Genomic DNA, 20,107 nt, shown 5'->3' with positions numbered 1-20,107 from the left:
CAGACAGAATATGTGCCTAAGGGGAAGGGAAGTAGGTGTGGGGTAGGAATTATTTTACCCTTGAGATTGCTGTATACCCTAAACACAAGGCAAGCTCTCCACACAAACCCCTTTCAGCTGGCTCAATCTTAACACCATGGGAAGTGATTACTGCTGATTCAAGTGTAGTTTCTATCCCCCATGATCTATAACAGTAATGAAGACTCTGGAGTCAGACTCTGGATTCAAATCTCAACTGTACTATTGACTGATGGCGTGAGCTTTAAAAGGTTACTTAACCTCTTTGAATCTCTGTTTCCTCAGTTCTGCGTTAAGACTAATGGAAGTAGCTACCTCCATTATCTGAGAATTAAATCTGATTATATAACATGCTTTAAAAAGTGTTTGCCACATAACAAGCTGTCAGTTAAGTCTGTCTACAGTTGAGGCAGTGTGGTGGAGTGAGAGATCATAACATCAAACCAGACCACCTAAATTGAACCCCAGATGTACATCATACTAATCTGTGGCCTTGGGAACATTTCTAACCTTTTCTGTGTTGTCCTTTCTTAATGGTATATAGTTCCAGGGTTTTTGTAAAGTCTGAGGTTATATATATATATATATATACACACACACACATACATACATATATATATATATATACACACATACATACACATATATATACACATATATATATGCATACACATATATATACATACATATATACGCATACATACATACGTATATGTATGTGTGTATATATATAATACTTAGAGCAGTGCCTGGTACTCCCTTAGCACTAAATAAGCATTTTTAAAAATAACATATTCGGAGAGTTTGGGTCAGAGAGTAAAGACAATAAGAATCATACTTCCAAACCCCATCTTTGTTGACCCCAATCAATCTCTGCCACCATGAACCACGGAACTGATCACTTCAGTGCTATTTGTGACTCCTTTCCAAGACCTCCCCACACTCGATAGCTATTTTGAAATGTCTCTTAACTCCACAACTGCACAGGGGACCCACTCTAAAAAGTTGAATTCGCATGACATGCAAGTTTAAAAAAACAAACATTTCTTTTTGTAGGTGTCCCGTCATGGCGGGTGGACTATTTTCCATTGATAAAAATTACTTTTTCGAACTTGGAACATACGACCCTGGGCTTGATGTCTGGGGTGGAGAAAATATGGAGCTCTCATTCAAGGTATTACCAAGTGGTCCTCAAATTCTTTCTACAATTAAGAGTTTATCGTTTGGTTTCACTTTACTAACATAATCAGCTATGGGACTGTCTCTGGGAAGAAATTTCACAGAAACTTTAGGGTCTCTAGATGAATGTTTTTCTATCCCAGATTGAATTTGGAAGAATCAATAGCTCCCATGAAATTTATCAGAGTTCCCTAGTATTTTATAACACTGTTTCTACATCTGAATATAGGGGGAATATTGTCTGCCATTTGACCTAAATGATGTGAGATTCATACTTCATACAAAATATCTCCAGGAACATTTTTCTGATATATCAGAAGTAATGAAAGCATTCAGTAATGGGTCATCTTAGTGCAAGTGACAGAGGTACAAAAAGTGCCTTCAGAGCAGGCCATCAACAGGCGATATTGCAGCAACTTTGGACATCTCAGACAGCTCTGGGTATTTATGATCATTGATCAACACCTAAGAAATCCTTGGCAGTAGCCAGAGTGAAGAGAATCCAAAAGGCAACTGTTTTCTTAGGGAGTGGGTTGGTATATAGTAAAAGGGGTATTACTTTGAGCTCATTTTCAAGTTGTGTTCCATTAAGTTATATGGATCACCCCAAGATGTAAGGAGGGAAAATTGAAAGAAAAAAAAAGGAAATATATACTCCTTACCCTGATCCAACCAAAGCAGGACTTCATACGATATATTTTATACATTGGGATTCTGTGAGAATTTCTTTATTAAAAAAAGATGTACACTGCAGCGTAGGGAAGAAAACAATATATATTTTACGAATCCTAAAATGCTCCACAGCAATGTGAAAAGCTAAATAAACCTGTTGAGCTTAATTTGAAACCATTGAAAAAGATTTTAGACGTTGACAGTAGTACTTCAAGCTGGGGGGGGGGAGGGGGTGGTCACCAGGTGGTTCCTGTCATTGTTAATTGCCCATGAATTGTGGGCAGTCATGTGATAATTGATGCTTCCTATCAAACTGTTACAGGTATGGATGTGTGGTGGTGAAATTGAGATCATTCCCTGTTCCCGAGTAGGCCACATATTCAGAAATGACAATCCATATACCTTCCCCAAGGACCGGATGAAGACAGTCGAGCGGAACTTGGTGCGGGTTGCTGAGGTCTGGCTTGATGAGTACAAGGAGCTATTCTATGGCCACGGGGACCACCTCATAGACCAAGGGTTAGATGTTGGAAACCTCACCGAACAACGGAAACTTCGAAAGAAACTAAAATGCAAAAGTTTCAAATGGTATTTGGAGAATGTTTTTCCTGATTTGAAGGCTCCCATTGTGAGGGCTAATGGTGTGGTAAGTTCAAGGAGCAAGTTAAATTGTGAGTCCATAAATATTAAATTTAAAAACTCCTGAAAAAGTGTGGAAAAGAATGAAGGATTACACTATAAATAAATATCCAATATGAGGGCAGATGAGACAGAGCATGGTTAAGGATTAAATATAGGTGAACTTGAGGGAGGCTTTTAGGCAGCTACATTCATTGATTAATTCAGCAAGTACCTACTGGATATCAATAAACCACACAGTATTTCAGAACTGGATTATAGGGTAAATATGTATAAAGTAGACTTGATGCCTATTTGTGGAGCTTAAAGATGAGTAAGGGAAACCATGTACAAATATGTAATGCTTAAATGAAAAGTAAAATGGCTCTAATTTAGGGAACTGGTCCTTAGTGACCAGTCCTTCTAAGCTAGAATATTCAACTCTGAGGAGATATTGAATGCTAGCCCTCAAAGACAAGGGTCAGCCAAACTTCAAAAAAGAGAGCCCTAGGCAGAGGATGCCCCTTGTACAAAAACTCTAAGTTAGATGACCGTCTAGGCACTCAAGAACTGGAAAGAAGATGAATGTTGTCAGGGTGTGAAGGAGAAAAGAATGGCAACAGATGAAGAGGGAGAGGAAGGAAGAGTGGTCCCATGGGTCCTTACAGGCAGACTAAGGATTCTCCTTTCCCTTTCCCTTTCTTTTTCTTGTTTCTTACTTCCTTTCTTTTTCCTCCCTCCCTCCCTCCCTCTCTCTTCCCTGCTCTTTCTTCCCCTTCCTTTCCTTCCTTCCTTCCTTCCTTCCTTCCTTCCTTCCTTCCTTCCTCTCTCCTTCCCACCCTCCCTCCCGTCTATCTTTTCTTTCTTTTCCTTTTCTCTCTCTCTCTCTCTCTCTCTCTCTCTCTCTTTCTTCTCTCTCCTGAATGTAATAGGGAGCTATTGAGTAGGGTTAAGATTGGGATGACATGATTTAATTAGATATTCACAGATTTCAAACAGGAACTGAAAATAAAAGACAATGACAGAGAAAATTCCAGGGCACAACATAATGTACCAAAAAGGAAGAAACTGAGCTAGACAGGTTGGACACAGTACAAAATCTATGAACTAAAGCAAGAAAGTAGAGAAACTGGATGAAAGCCATTCCAAGCCCATTCTAGGAGTGGGGCTTAATTCGAAGAGGATGGCAAGACGTGAGGATACTTATCATAAAATGGGTTTAGAGGTGATTAGTCAAGACTTGACCTAGAGCTTTTCCCAGTCATGCATATTTTTAATCCGTGTTACTGCTTTCTCATTTAATTTTTATTTATAAATATTCCCAGCATTATTTTATTTTCTTTCAGAGTTTTCTTTTTCTTCATGCAAGAGGTTCTCAGACTTGACCATCAGTAAGCCTGCTATTTTAGGCCATGTTTTTTTTCAATTCTCCCTAGAAAGTGAATTACACAAACCAATCACTCTCTGTCTAGGAAAATTCCTGATGGCAAGGACGTAGTAGAGCCATTCTCCCAGTGTAGGGAAGATCCTTGAAGAGTATAAAAAAGAGGAAACTTGAAAATTGAATTGACAAATAGTAAAAGTGATCTGTTTGTAACATACTGTAGTATAAAATGATCATTTTTATAGGTCAAAATAGAAGAACAGCTATTTCAGGTGGTTTATCCTGATTTTTTTTTCTAGGTAACTCATTAGGGAGAACACCGTGGATTTATACACTATTCAAATTATTTGTCTGTAAAATAAACTGACACTTTTTTTTTTAATTCCAACTCCTGAGTAAGGAAAAAAGAAATTGTCACCATATTCTGTCCTAACACAGAATCTCAGCAAGAGCATTACTGAACTTTAACCACCAGAGGGAACTAAAAAACTACCTTTTGCCTCTTCTGTGAGGCTAATGTGTCTAAGTTCCCATGAAATTTTTGAAGAGCTCTTCTATAAACAGCCGGCTGATGCCTGAGCTATAATATATTAAAATGCACAAAGTATTTTTAAATTATTTTTTTGAATTCTATTTGTTGCCTTCCTCAGACAAATTACAATCAAGATGCCACTGGCTTCTCTTTGAAGCAACTAGTAGGGAGCATTATTACCACTTAAAAAAAAAAAAAAGAAGATCTTTCACTAGACATTTCAAACTTAAGATTAACTGAACCATTATTTTAGGTGGAGAGTCTTGAAAAATCGCAAGAAAATATTTTACAATTTAAATCCAGTGAAAAGGTTTTTGTTTGTTTTCTTTTCTTTTTTATAAGAACCGATCGTTTATTGTTGAACCAAAAATGTTTGATGAATAAAAGAACCTCACTAACAATGTGTCTTTATACACATTGGATTAAATGGTTAGTAAGCAGCCTATAGCCTAATGTTTAGCAAATGCCGTGATAAACTGTGGGGAACTCCACCTCCTAAATTGGAAAACGAAAGAATTCAAAATGGATAGATTTTGAAAAACAATTGAAAAATTTACATACTGCCTGGCGGAAAAAAAAGATTGAAATGGTTTACATTAAAAACACAAATATAAGGGGCGCCTGGGTGGCGCAGTCGGTTAAGCGTCCGACTTCAGCCAGGTCACGATCTCGCGGTCCGTGAGTTCGAGCCCCGCGTCAGGCTCGGGGCTGATGGCTTGGAACCTGTTTCCGATTCTGTGTCTCCCTCTCTCTCTGCCCCTCCCCCGTTCATGCTCTGTCTCTCTCTGTCCCAAAAATAAATAAACGTTGAAAAAAAAAATTTTTTTTTAAAATAAAAAAAAAACACAAATATAATTTTTTAAGTTTATTTATTTATTTTGAGAGAGACAAAGAGAGAGCATGAGCAGGAGAGAGACACAAGGGGAGAGAGTGAGAATCTCAAGCAGGGATCCATGCTCAGCATGGAGCCTGAGGCAGAGCTCAATCCCAGGACCCTGGGATCATGCCCCGAGCCAAAATCAAGAGTCAGATGCTCAACCTACTGAGCCACCCAGGCGCCCCTGAATACAAGTCAATGCTTAAAACCATTCGCAAGTCAATAAAGAATAACAACCCCTTAGCACTTCATAAATCGTTTATACATGAAGAAAAGCAGTTTCTCCAGAAATCTCTGATCAGGAGGAAGGGAAACAAATCTTCAGAGAACCGGGGGGGGGGGGGGGGGGGGGGGGGGGGGGGGGGGGGGGGGGAGTGGTAAGTAAGGGAAAGAAAAATCTTCTCCTTCCATCCAATGCCTTTCCATGTTTGGCAGAAGGGACTGTACAAAATAAATACAAAGTAATCAGTTAAACCAGGGGTTCCCATACACTGCTCTGGGCAAGGTTAGTTGTGCTGCCAGAAATAGGATCCCAGGGCCAAATATATTTGGCAAACACACTGCACTCCCTCGTGTAGCAGACAACTAAACATTACCGTCCTAGGGGTTCTGCCAGGTTCTGGAGCAGTCCAACCTGTTCAGCTGTAGTGAAGCCAGAGTTTTCCAAACACGTGGGAAGGTATTTTCTGAGTAATCCACAAATACAGAAGTTTATATTTATCTCAGTGAAAATCCAGACAACAACTGGATCGCATTTCCCTTCTTTAATCTCTAGGATTATCCTCCTTCAGTGCATTCTTATTAAATCTCTTCTCTGAAGTTGATTCCTTCTGTGTGTCCTGACTGCTCCATTAACTAGTGGTGGATTGTCTCTTCCCATATTTGTCACGTTAAATTGTGAATGGAGCTTTCTTTGGAGATTTCTGATGGAAATTCTGTCCTTCTAGAGTTCTTTTCCATGCCAGCCACCCTAGAAGTAACCACCCTGGCACTATTTTTACGTCTGTCGAAGTTCCTATCCAATGCAAGCAGTTCAACTTGCATCTCAAACCCAAATGAAGGTCAATGCAAGGTTCAGATTCCCAAGGGAGAATCTAGCTCCCCTGTTGTCTCCCTGTGCCACTGGGTAAATTGTTTTCCCCGGGACACCATTCTAGTGAGGGTCTACAGTTGTCCATCTTTATGTGAAAGACTGCAATCCCAACTCTCTGGCTTGTCCATGCCCAAGTTCTTTCTCCTGTCCTTACAATATCAGTCCGTTGCTTACCGGTATTTGCCATTTTCCCACTTGCTAAAAGGTTTTGTTTTGTTTTGTTTTGTTTTGTTTTGTTTTCTGCATTTGGTGGTCCCTGAATATTTGCCTTACTTTCTTGCAACCTAAGCTATGCATGTAAAAGTGAGGACCAACCAGTGAGCATGCTGTTATGAAGGCTCACAACTCTGTGAGCTGGACAGTTGCATCATAAAGCACCCTGGATTTAGAGCTCTGTGTTAGGCACGATAGAACAAGAAAGGGCACAAATAGTGTCCCTGCCAACAAAGACTTTTCCCCCACTCCCAGCTCAGAAGGCTTTCCTGAGTGTAGATTTGACTCTACACAGCTCTTCTAGAAATCTAAGAAGTCTAAATTGCCCTATTAACTCACCATCTCATTAGCCTTCCCCAAGATGTCAAAGAGGGCAAGGGAATCAACATTTTTCTGCATTAAATGGTGACTTATAGAAAGCTGCCTCCATATTTGACCCTGTAAATCCACGAAAAACCTGGGGGGCCTGCCAGATAGTGTCTTTAAGCTTGGCTCTGTACTAGCTTTCATGACTTTCCTATAATGAATTGTAGCTTGCCTGAGTCATTAGGAAGATTCTGACAGGGAATCAGCTGGACTCTGCTGTTCTTTGAAGGACTCCATTTATCTATGATTCAGTGCCTAAGCAGTGAAATAGCTTGGAGGGGTCAGCCAGGGAACAGAGCCCATAACTGTTGGTTTGATTAAATTGCAAGTATGTGCGTTGACTTTTAATGTACGCATCAGAAAAACTTGAGACAAGAAAATAACTACTTCTCATGCTACCTTTTGCTCATTCCCTATTCAGCATTCCAGGCAAGGGTTAATTAAAAGCTTCTGTTTGTTGGCTCTGTGGCTGAATCATAGGCCTAAATTGACAGATTGAAGCTGTACTTTAGCAAGATTACATTATGTCTCTGTTAGAGATAGCAACCAATAAAATCGTATAGTGCTAAGTAATGCTAAGCTATCAACTTAACTATCTTTTAACCTTATTATAGTTTTATGGCCTGTGTTTTCTGAATGTCTTGTTCTACTTCAAAATATTTTTTTCTTAATGCATATTTTATATTTTGCTTCCTAGCTTATTAATGTGGCCTTGGGCAAATGCATTTCCATTGAAAACACCACAGCCACTTTGGAAGACTGTGACGGAAGCAGCAAGGTACCTGGCCTGGGTTTTCTCTCTCATAGGTGCAGTGGATAGATGGCCCAGGTGTAGGTGATAAGTGCAGGGTATGGCACATTTACTGCTCGCTTGAGAAATTTATTTTCGCGTTTACAAACAATAATTAACTTATACATTTCTACATAATCATACGGTTGGTGATAAGAGAGCCCACAACTAAACGTACAGACAGCGAGCAAGGGAGTAAAAGTGTGGGTACTGAAGTCAACCCACCAGGGACCCAATGCTGGCTCCACTGCTTTCGAAAGTGTGTTAACTTTGCAAACCCTTTAACCTTTAGGTAAATAGTCGTGATAACAGTCCCTACCCCTAAAACAGGTTTGACGATCAAATTATGTGATACCGATGAAACATGTAGAACGATATTTAACACTTAGTGCTCCACAAATGTTCACTGTTATAGTGATAAAGACACAAAATGTGAAAAATTTTAAAAAGTTACATATAAAGATAAAATAATAAAGGAAATGAAGGAAGAACATATTTTTAAATAATCTAAGGGAGGAATTTTGTTTTGATTCAGTCCCCTCCTCCCCATTCTCATACATATAAAGGAGCATGTGTAATTTGCATATGTAATGCAAATTACATAATCCATGATCCATGATGGAAAACCCTTCAACAAATCTCTGACAAACTCAGAACACAATGGATAGGGGAGGAAGGAGGGCCCAGGAGCACAGGGCAAGGACTCTGCAGTGCTGGAGGTGAGCTCTGAGTGCCGGGACCTCCCTCTTCAACGTGCGTTCCCTACCCATTCTCATTCTGTGGGGATATTATTGGTTTGGGTGCCAAATAAAACTCATAGGAACATCAGTACATGAGTACAATGAAGCTTCCTAAAATTGTAGATCACACTTTCGTGGAGAAATTATTTTGTGATGACAATCTAGGCTTGCCCAGACTTACTTGTTTGCTTTGACTTAGAGACATTGCCTATATATATATATATATAGGCATATATATATATTAATGTTTTTTTAGTTTTGACAGAGAGAGAGACAGAATATGAGCGGGGGAGAGGCAGAGAGAGAGGGAGACACAGCATCCAAAGCAGGCTCCAGGCTCTGAGCTGTCAGCACAGAGCCCGATGCAGGGCTCGAACTCACAGACTGCAAGATCATGACCTGAGCCGAAGTCAGACGCTCAACCGACTGAGCCACCCAGGCACCCCAAGACATTGCTTATATTTTTGAGCACATTTCCTCTCCACTCTTAATTCAAAGCTGCTACTAGAAGAAAGGCATCTTTGTCATCTGTGTTGCTATAATTCAGCTAAGGATTATAAACTTGAAGCTAAGGGAACTCTCTTTTAATTAGGAAAGAAGGGAGGTAGAGGGAAGAGAAATGTGTCAAAAATTGTTTGAAATACACAACTTGCATATTAACCATTCCGAGAGGAAATAAAGTCATAAATTATAAAACCACAAGTAGTCCGCATCATATGAAAGCAAAATATTATTTAACTCAGTCCTTCAAGACTCATCATTTTAGTGATTTTCCATGCCTGATTAAACCAGTATTTCATCTGAAGACCCAAATTGTAGTCTGGATAACCACTGAGCCTCTCAAGGAGATACTAGGAGGTGAAAATATGAATATGCAGCCCCCTGCTTTCAAAAAAAAAAACACCCATCTCCCTTTTTGTCTTGTTACTCATTTTTAGCTTCTGCTTCTTATAGTTTGTTTGAGTAATAAGAAGTAAGGGAAAGTTGGAGGAAGTTAACTTATCTGGGGCCGAATTAACTAAACTTTATACCAGTTAATAACATTCATCCAAAAAAAGCACAAAAGGAATAAATTTCTAGGATTAACCACCAAGCTCTATCCTTCACCCTACCTAAAAAGTCCCCATTAGCTTTTCAGTAACTATTAACTTTTCAACCAGTTGAGATGTCCCTTCTAAAGGTAATATCTAGCTTCTCTTTGTAGCCACCTCGCTTCCTTGTACTATGGCATAAGACCATGCATCTCAAATTTTAATGTGCACACAAATCACCTGGAAAGTTTGTTACAATACAGATTCCGATTCAATAGTTCATGATGGGGCTGAGAGTCAGGCGTTTCAACTACCTCCCCGGTGATACTGATATTGGTCCAGGGAGTACCCTTTGAGTGGTGAGGTCTAACCCAATGACAAGTGTGATAATCTAACTTACATCTCAGTTACATTACAAATGATTCACTAGATAAAAACATTTAGATAGATTTTACCAGAAGTCTATTTTTTATGTTTATATTGGTGCAAAACAACAGACGTCCCCCAGACCAAGAGCCATAAAGTAATTGACCAGACAGTACTAGGTTGTAAATAACTGGAGAAAGTACTTATAAAAATCTAAAACCTGGTTTCAATACCTGAATCAGTATTTACTTTAGACTTCAGCAACTCTCCCAAACTGGACTTCTCCAAGAGTAATTCTTGGGAACTAGGGGATGCTAACAGAGCAGAGCCCGATGAGTCTTTCTGCTATCAGCAAAGAAAGATTTTTGACATTGCTTACATTAGAAACATTTTTTACCCTTAAGAAAGATTGTGGGCCTTTCCTACAAAGCCTCTAGGAGTCCAGTAATCTGGATACTCTTAAAGAAGCATAATCATTTCCACCAAAGTAATTTCGGGCTGTGACTTAGACCTCCTTGTAGCCCTAATGGCTGCAGGTGGTTTGAATGCTTCACTGCTTCAGAACACCAGGCTTATCTGGGGTTCCGAGTTACCTGAAATGACCTCCGTTTGCGCCTATGTACTAACTGCACTAAATAATTTTTATTATTGCAACTCACATTTATTGAGGGCTTACTGTGTGTTAAATAAACACCTAGCAGTCATTATCTCAACTCTCTGAGATACACGCTGTTGCTATCCAACTTAAAAATGACAAGAATGAAATGCGATATGGTAATAGCACGCCCATACTGTCCGAACTGAAAGTGGCAATACCAGGATTTGGGTACAAAACATTTGATCAGAGTGCCCATCTCCTTAACCATTGCTAACAAAACTGTGAAGCAAAGACCCTACCTGTGTTTGCTGCTGAAAGTGACCTTTTCTTTATTCATTTCCCGACAGCTTCAGCAATTTAATTATACCTGGCTAAGACTTATTAAACATGGAGAGTGGTGCTTAGCTCCAGTCCCTGATACCGGGGCCGTGAGGCTGCACCCTTGTGATAACAGAAACAAAGGGCTAAAATGGCTGCATAAATCAACATCAGTCTTTCATCCGGAACTGGTAAGCAAAATATTTGTACCTCTTCTTTATCACAAATCCAACTTCCAATTAAAGGGGACATAAAACTCTCACTGTTGGCTTCCTCACTCAGAACCTTTAAATGTGCTTGTGACGATCGAGGCAAAATAAAAGTTCATACAGAGAGAGAAACAGATTTTTTTTTTTTTATAAATTGGCAAGTCCTTCTTTTTCTTTTACAAAATTTATTTCAGGTAGGTTGTTTTAAATATAAGTCACTGGGTTCCTTGGTTACATTAGTATCAGCATCTTTGTTTCTGTAAGTCATTTGCTTCAGTCAACTAACAACGGCAAAAATAATGCTTATGGGCTAGAACTGGTTCTCAATGGTCACCAGAAAAGCCTATAAGGAGAGTATATGGGGAAAACAAGAACCAGTGTGCTTTCTACAAGGCCTGCACTTTAGGATGAATCCATTTTTTTTTGGCATTCTGCCTCCTTTCCACAAGGGATGACTTTTCCTCATTCCCCACCCTGGTAACCAGAGACCTGGCTCTCAACAGGTGTTGGAACCAGCTCCCACCAGCTTGTAGGAGCTAATTGTGCGCTAACTTCACATTCAATGACATCACATTGGTAGCTTGAAACAAGCCAGGATGGGAGTATTACATAAACCCATGCTACAGATCTGGGGGTGTTTGTCCAGAGGTCCAGCTGTTAATATTTCCTAGACCACCCCTGCTATATCTTCTTCATTCTCAAAGTCCTGACAGTTTCCCTCAATGGTATTTTTTAAAGTTTATTTATTTCTTTTGAGAGAGGGAGAGTGTGTGTGTGTGTGTGTGTGTGTGTGTGTGTGTGAGTGATGGAGGGACAGAGAGAGAGGAAGAGAGAGAACCCCAGGCAGCCTCCCTGCTGTCCGCACAGAGCCTGACACGGTGCTCGATCTCACGAACTGTGAGATGATGACCTGAGCCGAAACCAAGAGTCAGATGCCTAACTGCCTGAGCCACCCAGGCACCCTTTCCGCAATTCTATTTTAACAAGATATCAAATCGTAAGCTTTGGTGTAAGATCTTGGGGTGGCAAGAATAGTTTCAGGAGGGCCTTCCTAAAGTTTCTACTATCTCACTAGCAAGTAGCCATCAAATCCACAAAATGTACTGGGTGCATGAAGACCATCATTTTGCTCAGGCCTGTCCCCAAAGTCAGCACGCTTCTTTTTCTCCTTAGAGTGCCTCCATTCCTTTTGATGTCACAGCCAGTGACCACTCCTTTCATGACAGTTTTCTTCCCGCTGGGGATCAAAACCAGGGTCTGAGCAACACACTTCCCAACCTTCCTCCCTTTTAATTTTCTCTGTTATATTTCAGTTCCTTCTGGACATTTTTTTTTCCTTGTTAGTGATAATGGCTCTTGTTGACTTATTCAGAAAAATGAAGTATTGCTAGTGTACAAGTTACTAATTTTATATTTCATGGTGTTGGGAAAATGCATAAACATCTATTGAATATTCTCTTTGGCTTCCTTAACCTTATGCCAAAAAAGCAGGAGGTGGTGGGGGGATGGGGGAGGTGTTGGGGGAGGCGGTGGGTGCAGGGGAGAGAAAGGATGAGAATGAGAACACATTTTTCATCTCCAGAAGTGAATCTGTTACCAGGAAAAAAATTCAGGCTGGTGAGAAAATATTTAGGAGTAAGCAGCCCTTAAATCACATAGGTCTTATTTACAAACTGGCTTGACCCCACTGAGAACTTAAGCCTTCATTAGCTGATTTTTATACAGGTTTATTTTGGTCCCTCTAAATGGTAAACCAGTTTGTAAAGAGAGTAATTTAATTAAGATAGCAAAAATTGGATAGCTGTTTCCCGACATTGGTTGTGCCTGTGACTTTGTATCATGCCACATAGCTGCCTTCTGCCTTCGGTTCCCCATTTCCATGCTGCTAGATGTTATGGAGATGAATATCTTAATAATAGCCTTCCTTATTTTTTCAGTATTTTGGTACTTTTTATACTAAACCTCCTGAATCCTCCAAAGCATGTTAAGAGAAATGGAGAATAAGACTATGAGTAACAAGAACATATCTTTTCTTTTAGCATTAGGAGTTGAAAGCTTCATGGAAGGAAGTAGGGTAATAGTGAGTTTGACCCTGAATACCAATGCATTGTTAAAATGATACATTTCCAACCTGCATTTCAAAGATGTTCTCTAAGCCCACCCACCCAAATGCTCTGGACTATGGACACCTAAAAGGAAATCATTTCATAGGTAGCTTCTAAATACTGGGTCATGGAATGACCCTCCACTACTGGTTCCCTCATCAAATGTCTTTAGGTTGGGGACAAGTTGTTCAGTTACCACTTTATAATCCACTGGCAGAACATTGTAAATAATCCAGGATGATTTTGCTCAAGGCCAACTCCTTTACAAAACCTTGAGCATACTCAAACATCGTCTTACCAGAGTCCTACAGATGACAATGTTTTTGTAGGAACATCTTTAAAACAAACTATTATGAAGTCACCCCTGTTTGATATATTCTTTTGAATAATTCAAAACAATGTACGTATGATTAAGATTACCTTTGTCATAGTCATGGAAAATTGAGAGAATTAAAAGGTGAAAAAATATATAAAGCCATAAGCATGTTCTAAATTGGTTATCCATTATTTCTAGGATATTCAGCAAATATTAACCAATAATAGAACTTCTCTGAAATACCTTTGACTTTTTTCTAAGTACCTCTGGATTTTCTGAACATCAGGTATTATGTACTATCAGAGATTATGGTGGAAAGATTATAAATATATACATCATTTCTAGCACTTTGTATTCCAAGTTTGCATTCTAAGGTATGAACTCAATTAAGACATTAACTAACTCACTTTTTGCAATGGGTATTTTTTCATGATCACCATCAATTAGAGAACCATCATCCATCAAATATAGTAAATGCTGTATGGAATTATTTTCTTTAAATAATAGAGTAATCAAACCTATTGTCAGAAAATAAATCTTTTGCCTCCTCCCTGAGGAAGTCGTAAACGTCTTAACAGCCTTGTAGCTTGGCGAAGTGAGATAGAGACAAATTTAATACAGTCTAAAGACTGTGTGCATGTTGTTAATTTAGGCAAGAAGAATTCCTGAGGAACCAAAAATATAATTATGTTTTTTTTATTAGTTTGTATTTCTTTATATGGCAGTTGTCAAATTCATTCTGTGGCTCATTCCAGATTCTCTTTCTTTCTAGGTGAATCACATTGTTTTCGGAAACTATCATCAGTTGTTATGCTTAGAAGGAAATGTTTCTCAGAAGACCCTGAAAGTTGCTGCTTGTGACCCAGTGAAGCAGTATCAGAAGTGGAAATTTGAAAAATATTATGAAGACTAAAGAGCAACTAATATTTTTTATCCAGTAAACCCATTAGACACTGTGAAAATTACAGTGGAGGTGGGGACTGTGTATCTCCGTGGTAGTTTACATTCTCAAAATTAATAGCCTTTGAATAGGAGATTAAAAAACCCACAATAGTTAAGAAACCAAGAGTGAGCTCAGGGAAACAGTCTAACATTGGATTGGAGTCCTTCTTCAACTCTAGGTGGCCTTTTGAATTGCCTGTTTCCTGTCCTGTGCTGGACCTCAGCCTGCAAGCTTCCCTATGTGATCAAACAGGTAACTGGAAATGAAGCCAAAAGGACTGGAGGAAGCACAGTGATATTCATGATGACTGAGTCTGATAACAACCAGCTCCTTGGGCCTCACAAGTTGGTATCATCGATGAGAACCTAGACCTTTATTTACTATTTTTAATAAAAGCAATGACTTGAGTTCCTATGGTGAAAAGACCTTAGAAACACACGCAGCTGCCATCTTGATGAAGTCCCTTCCAACTGCACTCATGTTCGCCTACCGGTGTGAAGAGTATCAATATCATACTCCCCAATGGTAGAGCTTTAATCTAGAGGACTACATAATGTTGTTTTGTTTTGTTTTTTCCCCATATGAGTCAATGGAAAAAAATTTTCAGTGAGGAAGTCAAATGCTGATTCAATTCTAGACATAGACATTGTTTTAATTCATTTTGTGCTTTTAAAGCTACACTTAAAAAAAAAAAACAGTCTAAGTAGCAACCTCCTAGACCTATGTGGACGTTAAAAAAGAAAGAAAAAAGGCAAAGAAAAAGACTGGGTGGGTCACAATACACAGTAGTCACGAAAAATACACTTAATCGTTGAACATGCTCTAATGCAAGATCAGATAAGAGGAGCTGAAATAAATAAAGCAGAAATAGAGCAATGAGGGGCACCTGGGTGGCTCCGTCAGTTAAGCCTCTGACTCTTGATTTAGGCTCAGGTCATGATCCCATGATGGAATAGAGCCCTGCATCCTGCTTGGGATTCTCTCTCCCTCTCTCTCTGCATTTCCCCTGCTTGTGCTGGCTGTCTCTCTCTCTCTCAAAATAAATAAATAAATAAACAAACATATTTTTTTTTAAAAAAAGAAATAAAGCACTGAAAAATATTAAAGATTTATATAAAATAGTATTTTAGATTTAACAGCATTCACAGGGTTGAAATATGTTTAAAAAGCTCTAAAAGATTCCAAAGTAGAAATAAAATGAAGTAAACATAATGAAAGGGGAAGAGAATAAGAATATACAACCCTCAGGAAGAGAGTTAAGAAAAAAAATTGATCTAGACTTGGCCAAAAAAGAAAGGGAATATAGCACCTCTATGGGGTGGGGTGGGAGTGGGGAATAAGGCCATAGATGTGGACCTAGTGATAACACCGATAAATTGGGGACAAAGTGCAATTTTTCTTTGGTCCAAACTGAGCTCCTAATCTTAGGGATGCCAATACTTAGGCATACTAGAAAAGGTTTTAGAAATCCTAGTATCTTTTATACTGGTTTTTTAGTAAGAAAATTGATACCCAAAAGATGAATTATGTGTCTAAAAATCCCACACCAGTTAGTGAGAGATGATACTTAGAATTTGGATCTCTAAGGAGAGGGCTCATTCCACAGCCCCAAGCCACTGGCCCAAACAAATCTGATCTAGAGCATTCTTAAGATAGAGATACATCAAGCTTTTTGCTGGAGTTGGGTCTCTGGAGGATAACCATGCTATACGCTTGTTAATATAAAAACAAATGAAACTTTGTTCAGTCGAGCTGATGGTAAAACTGGGCATCTTAATTCTGACTTCCTATTTAAAATTTAATTTTATCTCCCAATTAATTACACAAAAGCCGAACTATAACTATGACTCAGAAGGGAAAATAGGTTTGCCTATTTGCATCGTATTTAAGATGTTTTGTTCTGATAATTGACATTGCAGATGAGATAAGAGAATGACTAGAAAATGAGATAATTATTTTCAAAACGGATAAAACACAAGCCAGTTGCCAAAGGACTAACTGAATTGCTGACCCAAACTGAATCTGCTGAGTGCCTCATGCAATTATTTGTGTGACTGCAAAAATGTTGAAAGGTTTTATTTTATTTTTTTCCCCCAGTGTAAAAACTCTCTTTTTATTCAAAAAACGTTTCCATGAAAAACATCAACTCTGTTCAGAAAAAGACGAATTATGGTTTGGATTCACTTATCTTTGGGCATACCAATGAAAGAAATTGGAATGTTTTTCACAAAAAAACCAAAACAAAACAAAACTTCTATCGTCTGTTTAGTGCACACTCTCCCTGACTTTACCATGACATGCTCATAATATGAAGCTATATTTGAATCCATACTGTCAATATCGCAGAGGATTATTTTCATATGTGACATGTTTATTCTTAGAAAGAATTTTAAAAACAGCTTTTACCATGTATTTTTCTATTACTCTGAGATTCAAGCAATGAATCACTCGTTAGAAATCTTATAGACCTAAATTTAAGAGTATTGACTAATTGTGAAATCTCCTACCAACATTTTTTAAGCATTAGCCTCTAAATTCTATTTTTAGAAGACTATAGTAAAGGAGTAAATGCTACTAGGTCTCTAGTACTTCTAGTGAGAAACCTTGAATGGGACACATTAGGGTCCTCTTCAGCCCTAAATCCATCAGTAGGAGGCAGTGTTACAGGGACTTCAGAGTTTTCCCTGAATTGGTTTGAGTCATTGCCTTTTCTTAGAAAAGCGTCTATACATTTTGTTACTTTAAACACAAGCATAGTTTTGGTAATATTTCACAGGACTTGTTTGATCAAAAGCTAACTTACCAGACCATCGAAGTACTTCTGAACCTTTCAGTTTGCCCAGTTTCTTTCTCTTTTTCAACAGTTACCCAGAACTTCTCCCTAAAAGATGACAGAGCTGTTGTTGGTACAGCCATGTTTCATCACTAGCATCAAATTTGCTCATTTCTGTCTGCTGACGTTCAATCAGCTGTCATTCACAGGGCCCCAAAACCACCATATGCCATAATCACAATGTATTGTTAGCTTCTCCACAACTAATCTGGAAATATTCTCGATATGAAAAACCCTTACTTATAGTATCGCCTTAGGGATTGTAGAGGAGTAAAAGGATACCAGCTACTGTACATAGGAATTCAATCTCTCCAGTCCACCTTGATTTTATGAATGACTTAGAATGGTTTTCAAGGGGCTCTCATGTAAGATAGTAGGGTTGAGGCCAGCCAGCCAGTACCATTTTATTTGTTTTAACAACTTTAACTTCCCATTCAAACACAGAAAAGAAATATGCCGCAGGTGAGGGTCCCAATATCTTCCATAAAAAACAAGGAATTTACAGGGAATAAAGGGAAAAGAGATGAGAACTAATTATCTTTGAATATCTTTGATGTGCTAGGCACTGTTTATGCCCCATCTCACTGTTGTGCACAACTCCATGAGTTAGGTCTTTTTCTCCCCAATATGCAGACAAGGAGGATGGCTGAGAGGGATTGTCTAAGATCATCCCACAAGTAAGAGATTAAAATTTAGTTTCCATTCTGTCTGAAGAAGAAGAAGAAGAAGAAGAAGAAGAAGAGGAAGAAGAAGGAAAAGGAGAAGGAGAAGGAGAAGAAGATGGAAGAAAAAGAAGATAGAAGAAGAAGGAGGAGGAGGAGGAGGAGGGGAAGGAGGAGGAGGAGGAGAAGGAGAAGCAAAGAATCTCTTTGACTACAGCATGCTGCTATTTGTTTTTTAAGTAGAGAGGTCAACTCAGGTGGACTCAGTTAAAATCCCTTCATTGTGATGTCAAGCTTCTTAGGTCTTTCTTGGCTGTTGTATAGATAGGATAAAAGGCTACATCCTTTCTGTTAATCAACCGAAATGTAGGCTTAAGATTAGCTACCCCCATATGCTTTGCAATAGTCCATCTCTTTGACTTCGTGGAGGACATACTCTTTTCCATTTCCTACAACATATATGAGAAGGAGAAGCGGACATAGAGAAATTGCTTCTCTGTAAATAATACTGCCGACCCTTTCTTCTACCAACCATTAATCAAAGCTGAAAGATTGTCCAGTTTGAACAGAGGTGGGAAGTAAAAAATTGAAGGGTCCTTTAATTTAAAATACAAACCAAGTCTTGTAACTTTTACTACATTGTGCAGATTGTCACCATAGTGCTTCTACAACTTTTGTGTAGGTTATTCAAACATTGCTACAAGCTGCATGCCTTGAAATGAGAAAAGGAACAGTAACCAAAGCTGATGTACACAAAATATTTATTTCTGGCAAACAGCCATTCCATGGACAGGTTTGAGTAAGCCAATGTAAAGCATTATCTACTCCTGCTGAGGTTTAATGGATATTTCAGGTGTTGGTGGTCCTAAAAGAAAGGACCTAAAAGAAAGGGGCGGGGGGAAACCCCTTCACAACAAGCAGATTTAATGCCTCTGTTTTCAACCTAATGGGGCAGCTAATAGTTACCATCCCAATTAGGGTCTGTTTGCAAACTTATGTGAATCATCACTTTGCAAAAACATACAGGAAAGTTCTCATTTTTCAGTAGATAGAGCAAGCTTCTAATATGTTGCATTTCTAATGATGATAGTTGCCATCAAATAAGTAACAAATAATTTTTTTGATAATAAAGGCTTTCTATTTTATTATTGGTTGGTATTTGCCAGTTCAAGGATATTAGTCATAAATATCTATATAAAATATAACCTATATATAAGATATTAACACTAATTTTTGAGAGCACAGATTACTTGACCAAAAAAATCAATCTTTGTAAATATATATGTAAATAAACGTATATTTATATAGATAAATATGTGTATATATTTATATATATGTGTGTATATATAAATATATGAGGCTCTATCTCTTATGTTTTGAAGTGAGAGAAAATAAAACCAAGAGTTTCTACTCACAAATAAAGAAAATTATGAAATGTGTTTAGATATTTTGAATTATTTTAGGTGCACAGCCTTGTCTGAATCTGGCCTTCTGGACAAAAACGTCTCCAGTAGACTTTCACTCTGGGTATTGTTTTCCATACTTGAAGGGAGTAACCAAACTTTAAATTATCAAGATGCTTATTCACTCAGGAAAATGCACATGCCTTAATTCTCTTCCTTCAGACAACTGCCTAAATGTTGCAAGTTTTATACATATTATCTAGAAGAAGTGGGCAGAGAAACAAGAGAAGGCAAAGGTAGAGTTAATGAAAACATCTGTTCGTTCTGTTAACAGAACGAGATTAAAACTATGGAGCATAAAGGAATTTAGAGTAATTTGAACATTTTGAAGTATCCGTTTTGTCCTGCCTCTGCCCAACTGAAGTCATTACAAAGAAAGAATCAAATGCGTAATATTACGTTTTGAACTAAAACCGCAAATTACTTTCCAAATTCCTGTCCAAAACTCTCCCACGCTGGCAGTTAATTACTAGATATCATCCTTTGATTTTGTAACTTGCCACGTATCTATCTGTTCGGTGACCGCTGCTGTTGATTCCTGCCCACGTCATTGTGTTTACATTGATTGTGTGGCTTAGTCACCTCGTGTTCTTCATGAGCTATATACACATTTTGGTATTCATATTTATTATGTTACTGTCTGATATTTTAATATTGTCAAATGTTTGCTGTAACTTTTGACATTACTTTTTATAACCCTCTTGTTTTTATAGAGCAATGAAAGTTAAGGCTTTAAAAGTAGTTGCCTTTCTCATGTGGTCAAACATGTTTCTTCTTTATG

At 38.4% G+C, this 20,107-nt stretch overlaps 1 protein-coding gene across 1 annotated transcript in view; it reads left to right on the top strand.

Annotated features, from left to right (window-relative positions):
• The window catches only part of GALNT5 (polypeptide N-acetylgalactosaminyltransferase 5), a 41,348-nt gene extending 27,010 nt beyond the window's left edge, over positions 1-14,338 (top strand). Inside the window, exons 6-10 of the mRNA XM_047082835.1 lie at positions 1,075-1,192; positions 2,192-2,515; positions 7,650-7,730; positions 10,825-10,986; positions 14,198-14,338. Coding sequence (XP_046938791.1) covers positions 1,075-1,192; positions 2,192-2,515; positions 7,650-7,730; positions 10,825-10,986; positions 14,198-14,338 — 826 coding nt within the window. The remainder of the gene's footprint in view (positions 1-1,074; positions 1,193-2,191; positions 2,516-7,649; positions 7,731-10,824; positions 10,987-14,197) is intronic.
• Positions 14,339-20,107: the final 5,769 nt, after the last annotated feature.

The sequence above is a fragment of the Lynx rufus genome, unplaced genomic scaffold, assembly GCF_022079265.1.
Source record: "Lynx rufus isolate CCGP_SWC_20201006 ecotype Redwood Valley unplaced genomic scaffold, mLynRuf1.p SCAF_2, whole genome shotgun sequence".
In the NCBI taxonomy this organism is placed as follows: domain Eukaryota; kingdom Metazoa; phylum Chordata; class Mammalia; order Carnivora; family Felidae; genus Lynx; species Lynx rufus.
This window is presented reverse-complemented; position numbering and strand designations above follow the sequence as displayed.